Source organism: Rosa chinensis, chromosome 2, assembly GCF_002994745.2.
Source record: "Rosa chinensis cultivar Old Blush chromosome 2, RchiOBHm-V2, whole genome shotgun sequence".
In the NCBI taxonomy this organism is placed as follows: Eukaryota; Viridiplantae; Streptophyta; class Magnoliopsida; order Rosales; family Rosaceae; genus Rosa; species Rosa chinensis.
In genome coordinates, this window is record NC_037089.1 from 6,301,949 (window position 1) to 6,328,093 (window position 26,145).

At 35.7% G+C, this 26,145-nt stretch overlaps 3 protein-coding genes across 5 annotated transcripts; 1 reads left to right on the forward strand and 2 right to left on the reverse strand.

Annotated features, from left to right (window-relative positions):
- Window positions 1-1,571: 1,571 nt before the first annotated feature.
- Window positions 1,572-3,426, reverse strand: LOC112189922 (1-aminocyclopropane-1-carboxylate synthase 7). Its single transcript, XM_024329303.2, has 3 exons — window positions 3,184-3,426; window positions 2,804-3,087; window positions 1,572-2,568 (listed from the first exon to the last, which is right to left on the reverse strand). The coding sequence occupies exons 1-3, from the start codon at window positions 3,358-3,360 to the stop codon at window positions 1,710-1,712; spliced, it is 1,320 nt and encodes a 439-aa protein (XP_024185071.1). The 5' UTR covers window positions 3,361-3,426; the 3' UTR covers window positions 1,572-1,709.
- Window positions 3,427-11,557: 8,131 nt separating this feature from the next.
- Window positions 11,558-23,196, forward strand: LOC112189733 (xaa-Pro dipeptidase). 2 transcript variants are annotated; one of them, XM_024329083.2, is made up of 16 exons: window positions 11,558-11,728; window positions 11,820-11,869; window positions 12,107-12,167; window positions 12,286-12,381; window positions 12,468-12,617; window positions 12,902-13,033; window positions 13,343-13,470; window positions 13,840-13,882; window positions 13,962-14,045; window positions 14,300-14,341; window positions 14,539-14,609; window positions 14,691-14,744; window positions 22,291-22,396; window positions 22,521-22,589; window positions 22,731-22,874; window positions 23,041-23,196. In XM_024329083.2, the coding sequence occupies exons 1-16, from the start codon at window positions 11,591-11,593 to the stop codon at window positions 23,146-23,148; spliced, it is 1,476 nt and encodes a 491-aa protein (XP_024184851.1). In that variant the 5' UTR covers window positions 11,558-11,590; the 3' UTR covers window positions 23,149-23,196. The 2 variants fall into 2 exon arrangements, with proteins under 2 accessions (XP_024184851.1, XP_024184850.1); XM_024329082.2 differs by lacking the exons at window positions 22,291-22,396; window positions 22,521-22,589; window positions 22,731-22,874; window positions 23,041-23,196 and adding exons at window positions 14,866-14,971; window positions 15,096-15,164; window positions 15,306-15,449; window positions 15,625-15,994.
- On the reverse strand, window positions 17,328-25,551 carry LOC112189735. 2 transcript variants are annotated; one of them, XR_005807308.1, is made up of 3 exons: window positions 25,326-25,551; window positions 23,937-24,370; window positions 17,328-18,532 (listed from the first exon to the last, which is right to left on the reverse strand). XR_005807308.1 is itself a non-coding variant. In XM_040515428.1 (3 exons), exons 1-3 carry the CDS (start codon window positions 25,366-25,368, stop codon window positions 18,258-18,260), a joined length of 606 nt encoding a protein of 201 aa, XP_040371362.1. In that variant the 5' UTR covers window positions 25,369-25,551; the 3' UTR covers window positions 17,328-18,257. The 2 variants fall into 2 exon arrangements, 1 of the variants encoding a protein (XP_040371362.1); XM_040515428.1 differs by having other exon boundaries at window positions 24,083-24,370.
- Window positions 25,552-26,145: the final 594 nt, after the last annotated feature.

The window sequence follows — 26,145 nt, forward strand, 5'->3', positions numbered from 1 at the left end:
AAAGTAAAACTACGAATTTTAAACTAAAAGTATTGCTTGATTGAGGGTAGTAGCATATAGGAATTGACACTACAAACTAATTGTATCACTACTATTGAATTGTAGGAGGGGCGAATAAAAATATCAATCATAAAGCAGGTTGCAAAAAGTTTAGAGAGTTCGAAAATACTAAAATTTAAATATTTACTTAGAGACTTTAGCTAGACACATGATTGTTTCACATATTTCTTATGAATTTTGTGACCATCGGATCTGAAAGGTAGGAAAACTTTGAGTGGTGATAACTGATAACCAGGGTTAGGGCTGCTACTTGGTTTGGTAATTACCAAACCGATCGAATACCAACCTATACTTTAGGTTTGGTAAACCGACTTTTTGGTAACTGAAACCGATAAAACCGAAATCGAAAATTACCAAAAAAGTTGGTTTGGTTTTGGTAAATACCGAATTTACCGATTATCTAAATATTAGCTTTATATACTATGGTTTTCAATACACATACATGTATATTAAGAAATAAACATAACAGTTTTCATAATAGTATGAACATTACTCAATATACTACATAATTAATAGTACATGTATTTTGAGTAACCTAGTCCAAGATGGTTAAATAACCTAGTTTTATTGAAAATCGATAAAATTTGATGTCATATATACAAAATAAAGCTATGATTAGTAGATGAATACGAAGTTTACGGTTATAAAATTGAAAAACCTAATTTTGTTCATTCTAATTTATATTACAAAGAATTAGTTGTTCTAAAGTTGGTAATACCGAAAATTGAAATACCGAATTTGGTAGATATGATTAAAAACCGAAAATTTTGGTTGGTAATTGGTAGCTCAATTTTGAAACCGAAAGATTTGGTTTTAAAGTTGGTAATACCTATAACCGATTCGAACCGACCGAGTGACAGCCCTAACCAGGGCTAATAACCAGGGGTGCCCTTAGTTTATCTAAATTGTTTTTTTGTTTTCCCTTCCAATTTTCCGTTCAACTCTGCAGTACTTTATATATGAAGTCTAAAACTTAACCTACGACACCAAACAAACCCATCAAAGAGAATTACCATGGAAGGGTTGAAGGAACAAACTAGCTAGGGAGATTTCAAGTAAGATAAGACGAAGAGTGAGGGATCAAGAGGGAGCAGAAGCAAACGTCCTTCACCCTATAGCTTGCCATTGATTCCATCTTCAAGCAGATGAAGAGGAAGACCTGAATTTCAAATCGACCTTTATTTTGATTTTCTCAGAGGAAACAAGAACGAATCAATGTTTAGTGTTAAGTATCATGTAACCCGCAATTCTTGTTCTTGGTATGAATCCGAATATCCTATTATATATCTTAAGCATTGATTAACTAATTAATGCCTCTCATTATCTTATGCAAGACCTGAGCATGACGTCACAACGTCTAAACTAATCAGTTTCAGAGAGGGACCAACTTAATATTCCAAAGTTGATTGCATAAGAAGTCAAAGGCAAAAAAGTGATGTACGAAAAAGAGGCATAAAAATTAAGTCGGAAACTTGCTTCTTCAAGCAAGAAAACAAGAACGTCTTTCAGTTCAATCTGATGTACAGTCATGATCAGACAAATCCAGTTTTGAATTGGATATTTTGTCCTCAAAATTAAAGAATCAAAAGTAATGGGTGGAACCATTAAAAAAATTCAGGATGATCAAAGAGAGGAAAATGGATTTTTATCTAGTGCCTTCTCTCTCTTTGTTCCATAAAATTGTGTATTCTTTTTAGTGCCACTTCAAGTGTCTGCTCACTCATGTTGGCAAAGCATACCCTGAACCAACCTGGTTCAGAGCACTGGCAAGAAGAACCTGGAGATATATTTAGCCTCACCTCATACATCATAGAATTCCAAATAGCCAGTTCACCTTCCCTTGTTGGTGTGTCCAAGAATGGACCCAAATTCATCCAGCAAAACAAGCCAGCATTACCCTTCAAGGACTCAATTCCGGCGCTCTTTAAGCCTTCAATGATCATATCATATCTCTTCCTCAGCCTCTCTCTATTGGTTTTGATGTAATTTTCGGTGAATTCCTTGTCGGATAACATGGAAGCCAAGAGTTGTTGTGTTTGAGAAGATATTAAGGTGAAGCTAGACATTCTTCTTGCTGTTGTTACAACTTTGTCATTGTATGAGTATACTGTGCCAACTCGAAAACCGGGAAGACCAAGGTCTTTGGAAAGGCTATAAACAATGTGAACTCTTTCAGAATTCTTATACTGCTGGGCTTCAAGAATCTCTGCGATACTTACGAATTCGGAAGATGAGAAGGCGGATCCAGAGTAGATTTCATCAGAAACAAGATGGATGTTCTTTTCGGTGACAAAATCAAGAATCTGTTGAAGGACTACCGTTTGGATTGTTGCACCTAATGGGTTGGATGGATTCGTAATTAGGACCCCTCTCACTTTCATGTTCATCGTTTCTGCTTCATTATATGCAGCTTCTAAAGCTTGAGGAGTAATCTGGAAACTGTTGGAGCTGTCACAGTGGATTGGTACAATGTTCACTCCAGTCCTCCACCTCAAATCTCTATCAAATCTGAAAAAAATGAACTTTGACTTAACGTTAGATATGAGGATCATATTTATATGGAACTGATACAAAGTATGCATGATCATGAGTACGCACTCTTATCGGAAGTCTGACATGTTATGTTTGCGAAACTGTCGATCTAGACAGTCAACATAATATGTAATACTCTGACAAGAGAACATTACCCTTTGGAGATATATAGAGCGTAAAGTGTAATATATAGATAAGAATTGGTACTTACCCTGGGTAGTATGGGGTTGGAACTAGCAAAGCATCACCAGGATCAGCAAGAATGAAAGTCAACAGCTCATTCGCTGCGGTTGCGCCAGCAGTGAGGACTATCCTACTCGGGTCAAACTTGGCTCTTCCTCCTCTGATTTGCTCCATGAAACTTGCCATTGCCTTTCTGAAAGACAAAAGGCCATGGTAGTCTTGAAACAAGGCATTTTCTCTAAACCCTTTTGATCCCAAGTTGGAAGCTTCTGGATGTTGTTCCAGGTACTCTTCCACCAAATCAAATGAAACCTGTTCAAAAATAACAAATTAATATCAGAGGAAAATTCTTAAAATGAATTTTTCATTCACAGATATTTGATATTAATTTGTCTCGCAGTTACTCACTTGATTCTCTGCAAGTCCCATCTGTATAACTCCAGAAGGGTTACTTGATTCATCGTAAGGGTTTTCATCGTATGCTTTCCAGCCTGCAAAATATGGAGAGTCTTCCCCATGAGTATCAGAAACAGCTATTTTTGATAGCTCAACAGAAGAAGAGGGTTGCTCAATCTCTATAGCCATACTAGCTTTTCTTTCTTTTAGGAGTACTTCCTTTCAAGAAAGCTGTTATGACTACAAAATGAGAGAGAGGAGAACTGTACTTGATTTGAATGAAACCTTTTGTCAAAAGGATCCCTGCTTATATAGGGTTTGAATGGCTAGCTTGTAGTTTATTAATTTTTTTTATTTTTTTGAGAATGGCTTGTAGTTTATTAATTTGACATTAAAAAAAAAAAAAGGCCCTCAACTAGCCTGTTTTTCTTCAAAAATATAAAAAGAATCAATCATCGATCCTTTAACGTAAGCTAGATATATCAAATATGCATCAAAGCTGGCCTTTTAGATGTACTGTTAGTCTCGATCATGTACATCTACTACGTGCCAACTGTTAATTAAATTCTGCCATCTTTATTAATCTCCAAAAGATATGTATCGAATATAGTGGTTAGGTGTGTTTAATTCTCTTAATTAACAAATATATACTTCACAATCTATGACAAATCAAATCCTTGCCGGGAAAACCTAAATTTCATGCTTGATCATGGAAACCAAACATTGATTCGTTAAGAAGTAATGCTAGCTTGTGCAAACTAACTAGCTAGCTAATCTTTGAAGAGATCTAAGAGTGGTTAAGTTCGACGACCTGAAAAAGATACCAATTACCCAAAGATTAAAGATTCTGATTTCTGAAGATATGCTGACTCCACCAGTTCCTCTTGCAACATAATTTATAACTTCTTTTGGGAGACAAGCTAGTGTACTGGTGGGTATGAGATACCCTCATTTACAACTATTTGAACAAAAATTTATAAGTATTTGAACCAAAATTACAACATTGAAAACAAAAGTTACCATATTCATTTACACTATTTACATATAGTTAAACAAAAATTACAACATTGACAACGAATTTGTTCAAAAGCTTGTAAAAATGTCGTAAGAGGTGTAATTACTATTATTAGAACTAAGATTATAACATTGACAACGAATTTGTTCAAAAACTTGTAAAATGTCGTAAGAGGTGTAATTACTATTATTAGAACTAAGATTACACAAAGTATGACTCAAATTACAAGTTTGACAACAAAATTTGTTCTCACTTTTGTAAATGTGGGTATGAGATACCCACCACTACACTAGAATTTCCCCTTCTTTTGGTTTCTTTTTTGGAGATGCATCTTTTAGGTTTATTTGAAATTGTGCATAATAATAGGCTCTCAACTTCTCAAGAATAATAAAATTCTACAAGTTTGATTTGTTGCAAAATGCTGTGGTTTCTCTACATGCGAGATGTGCGATTGTGCCATGTTAACGTGTAGTGGTACCAATATTCATTTGATGATCCGAGATAATCTTAAAAACTCTAACACTGTTCGAGAAAGAATTCTAATGAAATAAGAAGAAGAAAAAAAATTTAAAAGACAGACAATAGTACATTTTGGGGCTCAAGATGGTAAAAATTCAAATCCATGTGCAAGAACTAAACAGCTAGGCAGCAAACATATAGCAGATAACGTGAATGGTGTTACCAGATGACGACTAGGGGCGACTATTCAGCCTGCAAAGGAGAGACAAGTATCAAACAAAAGGTCTGCATCAGATATGAACTTCATTTTTATATAATTTGCATACATAACAAATTTATGTTATATTAATAATAGGATTGAAGTCATGGGATATTACACTACTGTGTATTCTCAGTGGAATGAGGTTTTCATCTCATTAATTAGAAACAAACTCAGCACAAGTTGCCCATTGGTTTTAAAACCATGAAATTTTAGAAACAAACCCGGCACAAGTTGCCCATTGGTTTGAAAACCATGAAATTTGTTGTAAAAGAATAAACCTACATGTTCCTCGAGAAAGGTTGCACCCCAAGTTGGCCTCTAAAACATCATCGTACGTATGATATACATTATCATTACAGAAAACATGGAGCTATCAGCTATGGCTAGTTAGTTTTCACCGATTGTTAAGCAAAGACATAAGGTCAAGTACGTACATCTGAATTCTAAACCCTAACCTCTAATTAAGACGAGGTATACATACTTATTTACATCTTGTATACCTAATATAAGCAAAGATATGTATAGAGTTCCTCGGAATAATTTTTAATTGTGCAAACCAAAGAGAATGATGACCTTACTTACTTGTTACATGAACTCTAAATGTTAAACCCTAATTAAGCAAAGCTCTATGAAGTTTAAAAGATATATATACTTGTACACCTAAACTTTAAACCCTAATTATCAAACTATCAATAAGTATCAGAGCCAGCTTCTGCAGCAGCGATTTCAATTAAGCTAAGCATACCGACTACAAAATTAAGAAATCAGGTACTAATTAGGAAATAATCATGTACTCGAGCTCATTTCTAAGAAAGCTGGTGTGTCACATTTTGAAGTGGATTCCACAACTGATTACGAGAGGAAACATGTCAATGCATGTTGGAAACTAGCATGCACCACAAAATGGGACTGACACGTATGACACGGACAGACCAATATGGCTTTACAGTTTACAGTCTTCTGCACTGTCCAAGATATATGGCCTTTCTGCAGTGCATCACCCAGTTTATCTACTTAATCATCTTTATCAAATAAGTTGGAAAGTTGTACAGGACAGTGAGGGGAATATATTTATACTACAGCTAGTTGGATTAATAAGATTTCTTAATCGTTTAGTAGCTACTGTGTCAACATCTGCTAATTAAGTAAAAGAGTCAAATTATATGTCACTTTATGTTGCTAATAAGGACTACAACCCAGTTATACTGAAGATACATACGTGGTTTTGTGTCCTTAATTAAGTGGCATGCTAGCTAGCCTTGTTGCATTTGGTGCAGCCAAAAAAGACCTTCATAGTTCATTTTTGAATCCCTCGAATCATTTCATACTTCTAGAATAGAAAAGCTGAAGAATGGACAGAGGGGTGAATCACATATGATGAAATGAGGGTTTAATTTTCTGAAAAGAGAGATGTGAGTTGGCATGTTTGTAACCCAATTTCAATCAAAGGCCAAATATCTTCACGAAAGATATATCACCAATGACAATGTGCCACTTGGGATTCTTAGTTTATTATAATCAAGCTAGGATAGATCATGTCGAAGAGATATAGCTAGATCAAAATATAGAATATTGGGTTGGTAATCAAATATTAATAGTACTCTCTCTGCTGCCTCCATTCGATTTTGTTTATGACTAACTAAGACACGTCCGTATATAGTTACATAAGCAAGTACGTACTTAAATTATAACAATAAACAATTTTTTTGAACAAGTTTTCTGAAAGCCATGAGCTTAATTGTGAGTCTTTGATAGACAAATATATATATATATATATATAGGGGTCGTCTTGGGTACCTTGATGTATGTCATACCCTTATTTTTTTTTTTTTTACTTTTAGTAAATTAATATAGTGGAAACCTACTGAACTGGTCAACAGGTTACCCAATTAAATATCGGCATGTGTCATTTTTAAAAATAAAATTTACCATATTAACAACACACTTTTTCTTGATATGTAACATTGTTAAAAATCATGTAACAAGTATTGTCAAAATAATAAATTACACATAGTTGAACTACAATTACGACTTATGACAACAATTGTTGTGGTTATTGTAATTGAGTGGTTAAAGATGTAAATATCATATTTGGACAACTTTTATCAAATTTAGACCTTGATTATCAAGTGGAGAAGCTCCTTACAATACTGAGTTGTTACATATCTTTTGGTCTAATTTTAATTTGACCATGTTCACAACACAAAGTCACAAATGTTATCGGAATTGTAAAATGGTTGGTAATCTTGTAAATGGTATAGTTTTTGAAGTAATTACTACAATCAGAACAAGAGTTACCACTTTTACACCAATAGTTTCGAGTTATGGTAAAATATGTAGTCATTAAGTAATTATTCCATTAATGATAAAAATATAACGATTTACCATTTTGACAACAAATTTGTTGTTGCACTTGTTAAATTGTCCATAAATTAGTACATTAGTTTAGGTTGAGTAATTACTATAAATAGGACAAAAATTACCGCTTTTACATCAATTGTTGTAATTGTGGTAAAATGTGTAGTCATTGTAGTAATCATTTCATTAATGATAAAAACATAAAGATTTACTACTCTGACAACAAATTTGTTGTCATACTTGTTAAATTGTCCATAAATTAGTACATTAGTTTAGGAATTACTATAATTAGAACAAAACTTTTCTTTTTTTCATCAATTGTTGAAATTTGTGGTAAATTACGTCAATTAAAAGTAATTACTAACTCGACGATGGACATTACACATTATATTACTTTCATTAAGCAAATGAGAACTTTATTACACAAATGAGGACGGGTAAAACTATGGACATTAAAATTTCTCATACATGTTCTATTTTATATAATATTTACCACTCTGAGGACTCATGTAATCACTTTGAGGACACATGTGGTAATTAGAAAAAAAAATCCTCATTAAAGTAAATAAGGTCTTCGTTAGAGTAAAGTAGGTTCTCATTTGAGTAATTAAGTCCTAAAATTGGTAATTATAATAGGTTCTCATTAGAGTAAAGTAGATTCTCATTTGAGTAAACAAGTCCTAAAGTAGGTTCTCATTTGACTACATTTAAAACAAATATTATTTATTTTTACACTAATTGTTGTGGTTGTCATAAAATGCATGTAAAAAGAATTATATTTGGTTAAGGAAACTACTAATGATATAATTAATTGGTAATAAAGACTACTTAACTAATACTAATTTTGCGAACTTAGGTTAGAAGGTTTTGTTTTTAATAGAGAAAAAACATAATTTTCAATTGTGTAATTGTCCATTAATAACAAGCATTAATCAAACATTAATTCACTAATAATAAAATTAATTAGTAATATAGACTATTTAACTAATGGTAATTCGGTGAACTTAGGATAGAAGGTTCTTTTAATTTTTTTTGAAAAAGGAAAATCGGAATTGTCAATTGTCAATTGATAATCAAACATTAATTGGCTTTATTGTTTTCACTATCTTTATTGTTTTCAATTCAATTAGTAGTTTGTGTTAACATTTTTGCTTATTTGAAATGAATAGCATAATTAGAAAGGCTAAGGGCTAAACAAGTTACCAATTTGTTAAATATTTTGAACCATTAGATATATTACTAATCCAATGGTCAAAAATATTTAACAAAATGAGGGTATGGCAAACACCAAGGTACCCAAGAATTCTCCTATATGTATATATATATATATATATAATCACAACTTGGGTACATTGTTTAACTAATGTGCCTAAAAATGCCAACAAGCCATAATTGTCTTTACTTTTGAAATTTCCTACAGCTTCTGCATCTGCATATGCTGCTAAATCTAACAAATGTGCATATCCTTATATATATATATATATATTGTTATTGTTATTGAGTACGTACACAATTATACGCTTTGTGTGTATGTTTGCCCTAGTATGTGATCTACTATAGTCCACATAGACTACATGAGACTCATTGACTACCAATAATGCGCAAATACTCATAATCAATTTGTATGATTATCTTTCTGCATTTAAATGTTAATCTATACGTTGTGTTCTTCCCTGGCTTCCACTTGCAATTGTTTTAATTTGTTAAGCGTTTACATGATTGAATTATGTATTATTAAATTAAAAAAAAAAAATTCCACTTACGTGCCAAGAATCACCTTTTTGAGGAGAACTTTCTGTGTACCAAACTACCAACCATGTGCTTAATTTCCTCCTATCCTTGAAAAAATGCATGTATTTATATGTTGTGTGCCGTTGTGCGTATGTGTTGTGTTTGAAACAATATTAGCTTAAGCTAATAATTGCATATATAGTTGAAAGTTGATTGTTCTCCTAAATTATGATCCAAGAACATCCATGCACACTGACTCAGTTAGAGATAAGATTGTTTTATCATACTCTGAATTAATGCCATTTCTCTTGGTTTCTTACAACTTAATTCTTCTACAGATTTATCCCTCCTCTTCTTATTGACTTGGATGTTTGTCCCGATTGATTTTTACTTTCGTATGTCCGTGGTCTTTATGTAACAAAACTCAATCTTGCCGGATAACAAGTCGTCAAGTTCTTAATCTGATTTATAAATATATCACTCAGTAAAGTAATAACTACGCGATTAATTTAGATTCACAATCTGAGAACATACATAAAACGCGTAATTCAGTGTCTAACAATATATGTGTGTATATACCCACCTGACCACCTCCCTGCCAACCAGGCCGGGAGAAGGTGCAATGACAATAATCGATCATCTCCTACATGGCCTTACATTGGAACTCATGAAATTGTTCAGTTTTCAATTATGGCCTCGAAAATTGAATTCAAACACATGCTTGCATGCAGATACAGTATGCATATAACATTCTAGTAACTTTCAGCCTAATTTTCACTAAGCTACGTACTGTTGTTTTCTTCTGTTTTTCAATTGTGGGATGCTTTAACTTTTAATGAGCTAGGATAACTTGCAGAGAAGAAAAACACGAAAGCTTCGGGCACAACTCACCTCCAATCTGGGAATCTGATATGTTTGGCTCCAGCGTTGAATTGATTGCTGGTGTTGCGGATTTTTAATCTGCATGTTTTCTAAAGTTCTTGTTGTTGCTGGGTTTTGATCTGTTTAGGGTTGTTTATGGTTTTACTTTTGGTTTCCGGTTTTTTGATTGTAGCAATCTTTGTTGGTTAGGGTTAGTTGGGCTGTTCTTTCTGTTCTTAAGTGTTGTTGGGCCTTTGTAATTGTTTTTGGGTTGAGTTTTTTTATTGGAACCTCCAAATTTACTCACTTGACTTCTATGCTTTTTACACCTCCTATCAAATTTTTAAATACTAAATTTACTCATTAAACCTCACTAAAGTTCCTCAAATAACCTCACTCATATAATTAATTTACAAACAAACTAAGATCTTTATAATAAAAAAACTTAGTCATTTCAATGATTTAATTACTCTATAAATCTTAATTATATCTTCATTCCTTAATCAGATAACATAAATCTCTTATCCAATAAAAAAAAAATCAAACACAAGGTATTAAGTTTTAAAAATTAATAAAAATAAAATAACATGAACTATTATGTGATTTTTTTTATTTACCTTTTCTTTTTTAGCTGTTCAAAATTTTTTTTTTCTTAATGTTTCTCTATTTTCTGTACCTCATGATTAATTATTTAAATATTTTTTATTTATTTTTATTTGCTAGCTTTTTTTTTCTTCTTCTTCTTTTTACAAATATAATAGATAGATTTAGATTTAGGGCATAATACAATTTATTTTGTTCTCCCTAACTAATATGCGTTCAATATGCATATCATACATTTTTATCTTAATCATAGTTTTATTTCTTAATATATATATATATATATATATGAATGCTTTAATGAGTACGTAGTGAAATTGGAAAATGAAAATAGATAGGGAAAATAATAAAGAATGAAATCTAATATTATTGAATTGGAAAGTCTAGAGAAAATAAATATAACCATTTTTTGGGTATAATTATTGTCCCTAATAGTAATTTTATAGTAGGTTATATGTGTCATTTAATAATTCATAACAGAGTGAGGTCAAGTGAGCAGATTTGGAGATCCCAATAGAAACTCTCTTTTGGGTTCTCACAAAGACTGCTCTGAACCAAAATGGCTACCCCTACACCTTTGATATATCAGGGAGACTTTTCTTTCTTGAATCCCAAATTCACTTCGGCGTCAAGCAAAGGGAAAAACACTCGTGGAATTCAAGTACGCACATTTTACCATATGATCTAGACATCTAGTGTGACTCATCACACATCTTTAGATCATTATCGTTCTAGCAATTAAGTACATGTTAATGTCGGTCATGTTTTTGTATAAAATACGATATTTTCATTATCAAAACCAAAATTCGACCCTGTATACCTTGGATGTCAAGAGAAATCGCTTAAATCGTAATGTATGACCTTCAACATATATCCAATGACTCAGTAGTGGCATATGAAAAAAATTAAGACATGCTACAAGGGTTTAAAAAAGAATAATTTTTCTTTTTTCTTTTTGGGAGTGTGTGTGTCAGTGTGTAACAAATTTGATGAACCGAAGGTTGATGAGACGTTAATGAGCTCAGAAATGGGCCTGTGCCTAGGCCCAAATATCCCGGATCCGACCCATTTTCATCATATAAATAAGTTGCAGCTTTGTTTTTGACCCGAATTAAGAAGCAGCAGCCATTTCCATGGCTACGTCATCGTCGCTGACTCCTCCTCCGGTCCCGATCGAACTCCACCTCCGCAACCGCGAAAAGCTCCTCAACTCTATTCGCCACCATCTCTCTCAGTCCTCTCGGCCCCTCCATGGCTTCGTCTTGCTCCAAGTAATCACGCTCTTTCTTCTACTTGCTTCATTTCGATTATTTTATTCACACAAAATCAAATTTGATTTTGATTTCTGTAAATTTGTTCTAGGGAGGCGAGGAACAAAATCGCTACGATACTGATCACGTCGATGTCTTTAGGTACTCAATAGCTTGAATTATTGATGTGTATATTTCTTGTTAGCTTTGTTTTGATTGATTGGATGGAATTTGCTAATGTTAGTAGCCACTAAGTTTAACCTAGAGAAATAGGAATCATTTGTATAATCGATACGGTAAAAACCTTGGTTAACATCATTGTGAAGGTGCTTGCCAACTTTCACTGTGTTCTTTTAAAGATGAGTTTATTTTCTAAATGATGTTTGATTTTGTTTATAGGCAGGAGAGTTACTTTGCTTACTTGTTTGGAGTAAGAGAGCCTGGTTTCTATGGTGCTATAGTAAGTATATATTTGCGAAATTTTATGTATTAGTCGGGGTGTTATTTCTTGTCGAGTGGTGTTTTGAGCTGAAGTGTTCTTATTGTGAACTGATCTTGTTGTACCTGTTTTCCCGAAGGACATTGCGACTGGGAAATCTATTCTGTTTTCTCCTAGATTACCTGCCGAGTATGCTGTTTGGTTGGGGGAGATAAAGCCGTTATCCTACTTTAAGGTGATTGGAGGTTTTGTTGTTTCTTTATGTGCCAGTGTAATATGCTTTTGTTACTTATCGGCTCACGCTATTGTTTTCATTTGCAGGAGAGATATATGGTTAGTGTGGCATACTATACCGATGAGATTACAAAAGTTTTACAAGATGAATGGCAGGCATCTGGTAAACCTTTATTGTTTCTCTTGCATGGGCTCAACACTGACAGTGATAAATTCTCGAAACCAGCAGAGTTTCAGGTTTTTAATTCTCAGACTCCCTTCCTATTTCACAGAAGTTATTCATACTATCACAATATAACGATGTGTAGGTTCAGGTGGTTAAGATTGGTTAGGGGAATGATAGGTGTTGTTATGTTGAACAAATAAAAAGATAAATAAATATATACATACATATAAATGCTTTAATGTAATATTTGTAATGCCTCACCGATATCATTACTGCATCACAGTGTGTATCTTCATATATAACATTTTCATAATTACAATATTATATTGACTATGTCTTCTTAATCTTTATATAGGAGATTGATAACTTTGACACGGACTTGACTACCTTGCATCCGATTTTGACTGAATGCCGTGTTACAAAATCAGATCTGGAGATCGCCGTTATCCAGTTTGCCAATGATATAAGCTCTGAAGCTCATGTCGAGGTAACCTTTTATGAAATGTCTCTTTTGCCAAATATTTTATCCCAGATATTCTTTTTCTAAGCAGTAATTGTACATTCACATATATTATTGCATCTCATTCTTGAGAGTTATGTATCTAACTAATGGCAAAAACCAACTCAGTAAAGGGATAAGTGGTTCATTGTTGCATGAACTTTTTTTGAACTTTTCAAAATCTTCTTGGTTTGGACTAGTTCTTATTATATCTGTAGAAAATTTCGGAAACTGAGCGGCTTGTTCTTAGTCCTGCTCTTGAATAATGAATTTCTTGCAATTTTTGTTTCTGACCAGGTCATGAGAAAAGTTAGGGCAGGCATGTATGAGTATCAGCTGGAAAGCATATTTGTTCACCACACCTACATGTATGGTGGCTGTAGACACTGCTCTTATACTTGTATTTGTGCTACTGGCGGAAATAGGTAAGCTGTTTTTAGCTAAAAGTTAACAGTTTTTTATTTTTTATTTTTTTTATAATGCTGCTTTAATAATCCACTGGTATAGTACACCACCTCTATTTCTCTATCATATTTTGTATGATATTCTAATTCCATTCATTTTAAATGATACTTAATCACAACTACAAATACAGCCTTTTTAGATGTTATCTGTTTGTAATAATAGCATATGGAAAGAGATCATAGGCCTTTAAATTTGGTTGTGAGTTCTAACTTTTAGTTCTGGTGTTAACACCTTTGTTTGATTTCACCATGAGTGTGAGTGTATTGACATTGACGTAAGTCAAACTGTAAATAAACGGTTGACTGAAGTCTTATGTCTTGAAAATACAGTGCTGTTCTCCATTATGGGCATGCAGCAGCTCCAAATGACAGGGTAACATAGACTTTCTGCAGCTGAAGTTCTCAAGTACTTTGTTACCGTATCAAAATCATCATCACATCTTTTTTTGTAGACCCTGGAAGATGGAGATTTGGCATTGCTTGATATGGGAGCTGAATATAATTTTTATGGGTCTGACATAACTTGTTCCTACCCTGTGAGTATATATCTTTGCAATTGTACATTTATCTTGCTAGTGAACTTGAGATATTGCTATCTATTACTTCATTAGTGGGCCTAGACTTTTAAATTTATCAATTTATTCAATTTTAGATAGTTGTTGCCTGAGTGATGCCTTGTGACTTTTCAATTTTCCATTTATACAGATGTTTTATGGTGCTCTTGAATCTGACAGCTTGTAATTATTTCCCCCCATTGTTTCTTAAAATTCTTTCAACTTTTTTTCTGCAGGTGAATGGAAAGTTTACCTCTGACCAATCCCTTATATACAACGTAAGTAATTGGTATTATGATGTTGATCATATTATCAGTTTTTGTCTTGCTTTGTGTCTGGGTGCGCGGTCAGGCGTGTTTACATATTTAGGACTCTAGCCTGGTGTGCAGGGTCTGCTTGGCATATCTTTATGTTTTTATCAGTTTTATGGTACACGGTTATTTTGTTTCTAATTATCAATTTATCATACTTGCAGGCTGTTCTTGATGCTCACAATGCTGTCATATCGGCACTGAAACCTGGAGTAAGCTGGGTCGATATGCATAAGTATGACTATATTAAACAAAAATTTTAAGCTTTTGGTAATGTGGTATACATTCTGATTCTGTTGCCTCCTTATGATTGCAGACTAGCAGAAAAGGTTATTCTTGACTCATTAAAGAGAGAGGGCGTTCTAGATGGGTAACAATCTCATCTCAACTATGTAGTCTATTATATAATTTCTCAATTATGTACTCTATATATGATCACTTGCAAGTTGTCTCTAGTTTCAATTGTATCTGCTCATTGTGCTTGATTTTAGTAACGTAGGCGATATGATGGTTGAACAACTGGGTGCTGTTTTCATGCCTCACGGGCTCGGACATTTGCTTGGTATTGACACTCATGATCCTGGTGGCTACTTGAAGGTACTTATCCTTGAGTTATCAGCTAGTCATTTCTGGTTTTATCTTTCAGGAGACTTCAGATGTCAGTATTTAATGCTTTGTGGCATTTTTACCTTGATTTAACAATCAATTGCATAATTTACAGGGACCGGAGAGGATAAAAGAACCTGGACTGAAGTCTTTGCGTACAACAAGACAAGTGCAAGAAGGGATGGTTAGTAATGAATATTCCCTGTGTTTCTTTTGCCATTCTTTGTATCCTTGTGGGTTTCACTGAATGTTGTAAATGTTTAACTGTCCAATCTCTGGTTAAAATGATATTGCATTGATGCTTGTCTCGGGGGGTTGTATTTAGGTGATAACAGTGGAGCCTGGTTGCTACTTCATAGATGCTTTGTTGGTTCCAGCCATGGGAAGTCCAAATACTACAAAGTTTTTCAATCATGAAGCAGTTGGTAGATTTAAAGGTTTTGGTGGAGTTCGAATTGAAAGCGACGTGGTACTCCCTTTCTCTGAACTCTGATGATAGCCGTTTGCAGCTTTGACCCATGTTTCTTTCGCCCGGATCATATTCACTTGCATCTTAACCCTATGAGTCATCCTTTTAATAGCTTTGCATTTGTGATTTCACATATGTGACGATGCATCCTTATACATTATTCTGGGTTTTGTAGCTTATCACAGCCAATAGTTGTAAGAACATGACAAAGGTTCCTCGGGAAATAGGCGAGATTGAAGCAGTCATGGCAGGAGCACCATGGCCTCTTGACAAAGCATCCTAATATTCAGGAAACAGTGGAGAACAATAAGTCGAGTCCTCCCCCCCCCCCACTCTCTCGATACAATAACAATAAGAAGTTGATGCTTCACCTCGAAGTCTTCCATTCGTCAAAGCAATAATAAATGTGATATGACTTTACATTTTGGAAATCCTTCACGGTTTGCATCTTCAAATTTCTTGTTTTACTTTAGGGTTATTATCACAAATGGTACCTGAACTTTACCTTTATTTTATCGATGGTACCTGAATTTCAATTTTCGTCACAACCAGTATCTGAAGTTTTTTATTTTATCTAAAATAGTACCTAAGGCTACATTTAGTCAGTACTTCGGCAAAAATTAGCACGTGCATGTGACTCAGCTGTGGAGGTTAAAATTATCATTTCAACTCATTTTTGGTGGCATTTTGGACAATTTCTGCGCCCATCCCTCACTCTCCACACCCGAATTTGAGGGAAAATAAAATAAAATGAGCGATCGATCACTGCCCTAAAGATCCACTTCGAGATCTCTTCTTAAAACCCAAAATCCATATTCAGGTAAAGGCTAAAAAGAGGGTATTGTCCGGTGTTGTTCTAAAAAAATTCAATTACCAAATAGTGGTAGTGATGGTACTGGGTTGTGCTCCCACAGGAGTTGGTAAGAGATTCAACTACCAGATAGCTGGAAGAGAAAAAAACCAAAACTTCTTCTTTTTCTTCTACAATTTTTGTTGTTGATTAATCTTTAGTGATGAGATTCTTCTTCTCTTTGTAGTTTCTTGTTCATCAATTATACAAGCATATGCCTCTCGTTTTCTATTTTACATTCGAAGACTCAACTCCCATATCATCATACATGTTTATTTTTTTTGGGTTTATTTGTTGCGTGAATCCAGAAGCTTAAACACCGAGGAATATTACGTTAAATTGATTCAAACTAGAATTTGGATCAAATTGTTGAAGAATAAAAAAAGAAAAAGAAAAAGAAGCTTGTAAGAATCCATGGCTGATCTAAAGATGGGTCATTTAAAGGAGATTATTTTTAGCTGAGAATAATAGGATGAGGAAGAAAGACGAATGAAGAAAAGAACTTGAACGAGAAAACATAAAAGTTACTTTAAAAAAAAAAAAAAATTATGAACAGGGTCATGTGAGGGTAACACGGTCATTTCACCATAAAAGTTATAAACTCGCGCTCACTTGCCAATTTCTATAAGAGTTTTGATCGGATATGGTCTTAGGTGGTTGTGATGAAAATTGAAGTTCAGGTACTATCGATAAAATAGAAGTAAATTTCAGGTACCATTTGTAATAATGACCCTTTACTTTATTTTAGTTCACACAATCATGGGGGAAGAAACAGCACTATGTAGATTAATATCTAGTCGGAGCAAGCATTAAGAAAGAAAAAAAAAGCAGACAAATAAGAAAACCTAGGAGGAAACTCAGACCTATAAATCGCATTGCAGAAATGCATGAGAAAATTATTATAGACACATCGATTGCAGATATAAGGTAATGATCCCTGATGAAGTTGAAGATAACCAGTGCATTATACACAGCAAAACACCAAATTCACAATTAAGTACATGCAGATCAGATCCAAAGAAACAGAAGAAGAAAAGAGAACAATATTCTACAGAATATGTCAACAGCCAAAAGCAAAGTCATAGCATCAACAGAACCCAAGTTATACAAAACATGGCAGAATTAGACTACACTCTGATTAAAGTTCCCTCCACAAGCTACAATTTAACAAATTGTCGTTAATATTTTTGAATACCATAAAAGCATCCTCACTACCCTCTAAATGGCTGGTTTCCAATAAAAGCAGCTGTACCGTTCAGGCATTGGGGGACCGCGGAATTTTTTGCAATCCAAAGAATAGTGTGTACCGCTCTCTTTACAAAAGCAACAACTCATCTTCATAGGACGGCTGAGACCGGGGGTGCGACAATTTACAACCCCGCAGAGCTGACAAACCATTGCATATCCCTTTGGAGGAACATAACCCGGTGGATAGACTTTTGGAAGAAGATCACCTGCTTCCGCTTCCGCTTCCGCTTCAGCTTCAGCTTTAAGAAAATCCGAGAGAGGCGTGTTCTGAGGGAGTGCTCTCACAATGGGGTTACCCTTCTGACCAGAGGTGCTATTATTTGCAAACTCACACACTAGCATGGGCGGCCCTGAGGGTGTGCACATAGTGCCGCCGCACAAGGCCTCTGGAAATGGGCGGCCTCCGGCTTCGAGTTTCAAATACATATATATATTGGTACAAGAGAAATATAATAAAGTTAGTTCCCCTTATAATCTAAGAGGCTTGTGTAGTCTAGTTGGTAGGCTGGCAACGTCTCGCGGGTATTCCCTTTTCACGGGTTCGAATCCCAGGCTCCGTACTTTAATCTTCCATTTTTTTTTTCTACTTTCCGTGTCTCTAATTTTTTTGCTTTTCTCTTTTTCTGTTTTAATCTTCCTTTCTTATTTTCTCTTCTTTTTTTCTTTTTCTTTTTTTACTTTCGTACTTTGTTATACCCATTTATTTATTTTTAAGTCATTATGCAATGTTCTTCAAAAAAAAAAAAAGAGTCATTATGCAATGAACACAAGACCTCGGTTAAATTTTCGCACTGGGTCTCTGAATTCTCAGGACCGGCCCTGCACACTAGTTCAGCAGATTCAGAGTCAGACATGACGAGAGGGCGCTTTCTAGGGCTATCACCCTTATTGCCACAAAGATCACCCACTGGTTTAGATTCAGTGTTGTAAGGGCGCTTTCTGGTGCTGAGATCATCGTTCTTCTTGTCTTCTAAATCAACAACACCTGGTCTCCATCATTTAGAACAAAAATAGTATCAGGATGGTGATGATGACAGAAACAAAATATGAGTAGCATGATTACATAGGATTGAATAACAATGATATCTCACAAGAAACAAGAAGAAAAATGAAAATTCAGAAACACACACACACACACACACACACATATATATATATAGAGCTAGTTGCGCAGAACAATGCAAAGAAAAGTATATGTAGTGATGAGTAGAGGCTTATGCATCACGAAGCTAAAATGACTACCTACCTACCTGGATATCAAGTGCCTACTTACCTTCAAAATCCAATTGAATTCTTTCAAAATTAAAACATTGGTACAAATTTACTCCAATTGATGGAGATTAGGCATCATCTACTAGGCATGGTATCCTACGCGGATATGACATAGATACTATATATGCAAACCTCAATTAAATAATTAAGAAGTTAAGCATCTAAAGGCTCAAACTTAAATCCATGCATATAGACATATCTATTCAACCAAAGCCAAACCCTCCTTTTATGATCACAGGCTTCGCTAAAATTTAATTTGCCCAGAATACTCATACACTTATAGAGGTGTGAAAGAGACCAAAAGGCCAGTATTACTTGAGGCGGGTGGGTACAGCTGCTAAATAGACATTTAGCCAAATTCTCAGCCACTAATTACCAACACAACGAAGTGGGTAATGAAGGTTTATTTAGGTATGCAACTAAGTCTGTGAGGAAGTTACATAAAAAAGGCACTTTTGCAAATAGAAAAGGCATGCACTCACCGCTTGAAACCTAGAACTATTTTCTTAAATTATATCCGATCAATAATAAAGAAAAAGCATGCAGTGATTTCAAAATTTCAAATGAAAAAGTTACGAGCCAACTGCTGGAAACCCAAAACAACGGGTTTGATTAACCCTGAACACAGGCACGAACCCTGAACAAAAATTTGCAACAAGAACCAGAAACAAAAATCAGAAGCAGTAAATGAAGCCTCGTTTGGGGACCTGACCTTCCTGCGAGAGATCTGACGATGATCCTGGTACCGTACTCATGGCGAAGAATTGGGGATTAGGGTTTGGTGAGAGCGTAAGAGATGAGGTTTTCGTTTCGGGAGAGAGCCTTATATCTCATATTCCCATGGCTTCCGCACAGGGTCGAATTGGAATCAAACTGGGCTTGACACCATGAAGCTTCTTCGCTATATATAAATGACCCCTCTCACACACTTGTCATTTTGCCAACTTCATCCATTTCTTATTTATTTATTTATTATTTTATTCATCCTCTCATCTTATATTCGAACCATTTTTTTTTTATTATTATTTTTTTATCGGGAGAATATTCGTGTTTTTTTTTTCTTAATTAATGATTATTTCATTGATTGAACTAATGCCAAGAAGTTCATTACATATCCATCCGCTGCTACATAACAATGGACATGATTCATGGTAAAAACCATAATGGTACATAAGATAAACCAACTATATTCGAACTTATCGCTCGTTTACTTAAAGCAAGCTTATATACTATGGTAATACTATGACATAGTAAAATAGACAAAATATATAAAAAAATAAAAAAAATAATAATAATAATAAAACTTAAATATAACCTAGCCCCAAAAGGTTGGCCCACATTCTTTGAGGCCCAAGATGAGGCCCAGAGGCCTTAACCCAAACCCATAGAAAGCAAGGCAGCCTATTGGGTGAGCTTGACTGCAGCTATGACTTTGTGTCACCGGCACCGCCGAGACCTTTGAGACCAAGTCAAGAGGCATTGTGGCATCCTTTGAAGTGCCGACTAGCTGCACCATCTCAGAGGAGCGACATCCAATGCGGTCACCTGTACCCCAACACCACTCGCCAAAACTGATGTAAATAAGATTGATGAGAAGTGCCTCGGTTTGGGGTTGATCGATCTTGTTCCATTCTTCGCTAGAGAAAGCTAAGTTCTCCAGATCAGGTAAAGCAATTTGCAGAGGACAACCAGGTTCCTCTGTGTTTCCTTGGTCGGCAGCAAGCTGTTGAGTAAGAACCCGTACCACCACACTCTATCCTTTGTTTACTGAACTATGTGATAGCCATAACCATCGCTAGCATAGAGATCGACTATTGATGGTCGGAAATAGATAGTCCAGCCTTGGGGGGCTAGGGTTAAGGGAGAGCGGCGTTGTTCTCATATTAGGTCATGTTGGATTCATGAGAAGAAAACTAAATTTTTTTATAAAATTTTGAAAATAAAACAACAAAAGAAATAGTGGAGGGAAGAAACGCGCCGCACGCGCATGACTTTTTTTTTTTTTTCTTCAGGTTTCTTCTCGTCCAGCTGCGCTACGGCGTCAGCGCTGGCTTTGCCTCGCCGATGTTGTGATGTTGTCGGACAGGTATTGATAGTTATGGTTCTCTTGGCTTCTAGGTTGGCCGAGGTCAACGTTGCCAGTGGTGGTCAGTGAGATCTGCTTCTTTGTTTCTCTATGCTTAGCAGTAGTGGGCACGAAATCAAGGACACCACGAGCAACGCAAGCTGGTGTCGATCTAGCGGCAGTGCAACAACAATGATGGCGTCTTTGGAGGGGTTCAAGTGTCTACTTGGAGGTTGGGATCCAGAGTTAATTTGGACCCGAGTCTGGTTGTTATCAGGGTCCTCTGTGTGGTGTTATCGCGGTAAATAGTGGTCTTCCTTGATGGGGGCGGCAGTTGCTCGATCACTGCAAGTAGTGGCGGTGGATTTTCGCTGTGTGCGTGCGGCATATTTTTGCACAAGGAAGAGGAGGCTGGGCTAGGTTGGTTGGGCCTTAGGTTCTGTCTTGTTTTGCACCAATTAGATTGCTGCTAGGGTTTTATTTCTTAGTTTGTTTTTGTTTCAATAATTCCTTTTTGAAAGGTAGTGGGTTCTGGCCCGATATAGGCATTTGTGTATGCTTGTTTTTCCTAGTTGGTAGTTAGGTGACAAACCACGTTCATCTCGATCAGGTTTGTCTAGTCTGTGTTAGTTGAAGCTCGTCTGTGAAGTCTTTATAGAAGTACTTAGTTTAAATGTACCAAATTGTGCTCGGCGTTTGGAGTCAGGTAGAATAATTGTGACAAGACCAGCCCCGAATTTTACCATGAAATTCAAGGTGACCCTGCAGGGCCCACCTTAGGAATAACTCTACTGAAAATTTTGGCAAAGTCACTCTTAATAATGGACTACCCAAAACCTAAAGAAAACACATTTACACTTCTAATAATACACACTATCCTCAACTCCTGGAGCCACCCTGCTCGCCAAACTACAACAACTACACAACTAAATAAAACATCTCAATAGCTATTCCCAAAATAAAAGATATCCAACAAGCAAGATCCACAATTTAGTTTACACAAATCTCCACAATCACTCATAGTCGGGTCATAGCTAGACTCTGAATATTATAAATACTTCAAATTCAAAACAACATCTCAAGGTGATCAGAGCAAACTAAGACAAGAAACTAAAATAACCACTAGTAAGTTAACCAGGTAACCTAGAGAAGATGACAGCACCAGAAGTGGGTATACATTTTAAGCTTTCGGTAATGTGGTATACATTCTGTTGCCTCCTTATGATTGCAGACTAGCAGAAAAGGTTATTCTTGACTCATTAAAGAGAGAGGGGATTCTAGATGGGTAACAATCTCATCTAAACTATGTAGTCTATTATATAATTTCTCAATTATGTACTCTATATATGATCACTTGCAAGTTGTCTCTAGTTTCAATTGTATCTGCTCATTGTGCTTGATTCTAGTAACGTAGACAATATGATGGTTGAACGACTGGGTGCTGTTTTCATGCCTCACGGGCTCGGACATTTGCTTGGTATTGACACTCATGATCCTGGTGGCTACTTGAAGGTACTTATCCTTGAGTTATCAGCTAGTCATTTCTGGTTTTATCTTTCAGGAGACTACAGATGTCACTGTTTAATGCTTTGTGGCATTTTTACCTTGATTTAACAATCAATTGCATAATTTACAGGGACCGGAGAGGATAAAAGAACCTGGACTGAAGTCTTTGCGTACAACAAGACAAGTGCAAGAAGGGATGGTTAGTAATGAATATTCCTTGTGTTTCTTTTGCCATTCTTTGTATCCTTGTGGGTTTCACTGAATGTTGTAAATGTTTAACTGTCCAATCTCTGGTTAAAATGATATTGCATTGATGCTTGTCTCGGGGGGTTGTATTTAGGTGATAACAGTGGAGCCTGGTTGCTACTTCATAGATGCTTTGTTGGTTCCAGCCATGGGAAGTCCAAATACTACAAAGTTTTTCAATCATGAAGCAGTTGGTAGATTTAGAGGTTTTGGTGGAGTTCGAATTGAAAGCGACGTGGTACTCCCTTTCTCTGAACTCTGATGATAGCCGTTTGCAGCTTTGACCCATGTTTCTTTTAGCCTGGATCATATTCACTTGCATCTTAACCCTATGAGTCATCCTTTTAATAGCTTTGCATTTGTGATTTCACATATGTGACGATGCATTATTCTGGGTTTTGTAGCTTATCACAGCCAATAGTTGTAAGAACATGACAAAGGTTCCTCGGGAAATAGGCGAGATTGAAGCAGTCATGGCAGGAGCACCATGGCCTCTTGACAAAGCCTCCTAATATTCAGGAAATAGTGGAGAAACAATTGTAACAATAAGACCCCCCCACCCCCCTTCTCTCGATACAATAACAACAAGTCAAGTTGATGCTTCACCTCGAAGTCTTAAATGTGTTACTGGCTGTGACATTACATTTTGGAAATCCTTCACGGTTTGCATCGATATCTCCAAATTTCTTGTTTTACTTTATTTTAGTTCACACAATCATGGGGGAAGAAACAGCACTATGTAGATTAATATCTAGTCGGAGCAAGCATTAAGAAAGACAGGAAAGAAAAAAAAAAAAAAGCAGACAGATAAGAAAACCTAGAAGGAAACTCAGACAGTCAGACCTGTCAATCGCATTGCAGAAATGCATGAGAAAATTATTATAGACACATCGATTGAAGATATATAGAAATGATCCCTGATGAAGTTGAAGATAACCAGTGCATTATACACAACACCACCAAATTCACAATTAAGTACATGCAGATCAGATCCAAAGAAACAGAAGAAGAAAAGAGAACAATATTCTACTGAATATGTCAACAGCCAAAAGCAAAGTCATAGCATCAACAGAACCCAAGTTATATAAAACATGACAGAAGTAGAGAACACACTGATTAAAGTTCCCTCCACAAGCTACAATTTAACAAATTGTCGTTAATATTTTTGAATACCATAAAAGCATCCTCACTACCCTAGGTACATCCTCGCTCTAAATGGCTGGTTTCCAATAAAAGCAGCTGTACCGTTTAGGCATTGGGGGACCGCGGAATTTTTTGCAATCCAAAGAATAGTGTGTACCGTACTCTTTACAAAAGCAACAACTCAACATCACAGGACGGCTGAGACCGGGGGTGCGACAATTTACAACCCCGCAGAGCTGACAAACCATTGCATTCCCTTTGGAGGAACATAACCCGGTGGATAGACTTTTGGAAGAAGATCACCTGCTTCCGCTTCCGCTTCCGCTTCCGCTTCAGCTTTAAGAAAATCAGAGAGAGGCGTGTTCTGAGGGAGTGCTCTCACAATGGGGTTACCCTTCTGACCAGAGGTGCTATTATTTGCAAACTCACACGCTAGTTCAGCAGATTCAGAGTCAGACATGACGAGAGGGCCCTTTCTAGGGCTATCACCCTTATTGCCACAAAGATCACCCACTGGTTTAGATTCAGTGTTGTAAGGGCGCTTTCTGGTGCTGTGGTCATCGTTCTTCTTGTCTTCTAAATCAACAACACCTGGTCTCCATCATTTAGAACAAAAATAGTATCAGGATGGTGATGATGACAGAAACAAAATATGAGTAGCATGATTACATAGGATTGAATAACAATGATATCTCACAAGAAACAAGAAGAAAAATGAAAATTCAGAAACACACACACACACACACACACACACACAGATATATAGAGCTAGTTGCAGAACAATGCAAAGAAAAGTATTTAGTGATGAGTAGAGGCACGAAGCTAAAATGACTACCTACCTACCTGGATATCAAGTGCCTACTTACCTTCGAAAACCAATTGAATTCTTTCAAAATTAAAACATTGGTACAAATTTACTCCAATTAATGGAGATTAGGCATCATCTACTAGGCATGGTATCCTACACGGATATGAAATAGATACTATATATGCAAACCTCAATTAACTAATTAAGAAGTAAAGCATCTAAAGGCTCAAACTTAAATCCATGCATATAGACATATCTATTCAACCAAAGCCAAATCCTCCTTTTATGATCACAGGCTTCGCTAAAATTTAATTTGCCCAGAATACTCATAAACTTATAAAGTGTAAAAGAGACCAAAAGGCCAGTATTACTTGAGGCGGGTGGGTACAGCTGCTAAATAGACATTTAGCCAAATTCTCAGCCACTAATTACCAACACAACGAAGTGGGCAATGAAGGTTTATTTAGGTATGCAACTAAGTCTGTGAAGTTACATAAAAAAGGCACTTTTGCAAATAGAAAAGGCATGCACTCACCGCTTGAAACCTAGAACTATTTTCTTAAAGAAAAAGCATGCAGTGATTTCAAATGAAAAAAATTACGAGCTAACCGCTGGAAACCCAAAACAACGGGTTTGATTAACCCAAGAACACAAGCACGAACCCTGAACAAAAATTTGCAACAAGAACCAGAAACAAAAATCAGAAGCAGTAAATGGAGTCTCGTTTGGGGACCTGACCTTCCTGCGAGAGATCTGACGATGATCCTAGTACCGTACTCATGGCGAAGAATTGGGGATTAGCGTTTGGTGAGAGCGTAAGTGTTAACACCTGATTTATCAACCTTCATTTCATCAAGTCATAGCCGTTCAAGGGAGAATCAAGATAATGATTAACGAATTTCTCATTATTAATGTGTTGTTATCTTGAGGGTATGTTAATAGGAAGAAGGCATCATAGCAAAAGAATGTTTTATTATATCTTCTAATTAAGGTTGAGATAAATATCAAGGAAGTCAAGGTCATGCACACAGTGGCGGATCTAGGATTTGAAAATAGGGAGGGCTACAAATTTATGTATCCCTTTAGGTGAAGCCCAAATTTTTTTTTTAATTAGTACAATTATGCACATGTGTGCGAATGCAAGAGTGGGGAGATGAGAACCTGAGAGTTCAAGTGTTCAAAGATTGAATTTAGTCCGTAATTTAGGCCTTTTTGCTTTTTAGTACAATTATGCACATGTGTGCGAATGCAAGAATTGGGAGATGAGAACCTGAGAGTTCAAGTGTTCAAAGATTGAATTTAGTCCGTAATTTAGGCCTTTTTGCGAAGAAGAAAAACAAGAAGAATAAGAATTTGTGATGGACGTAGAGAATGGGAGAGCCAGAGAGGAGTTTGACTTCGATAATTTAAGAGTTTGGGTGGCTTCGTTAAACAAACATACATATAAACAAAAAATATACATCATATATATAGTTTTTTTTTTTCAACCCAAAAGTTTGTTCTGAATATAAAGCCATGGATAGGATGAAATAGCTAGCAAATAAACTCAAGCCCAATC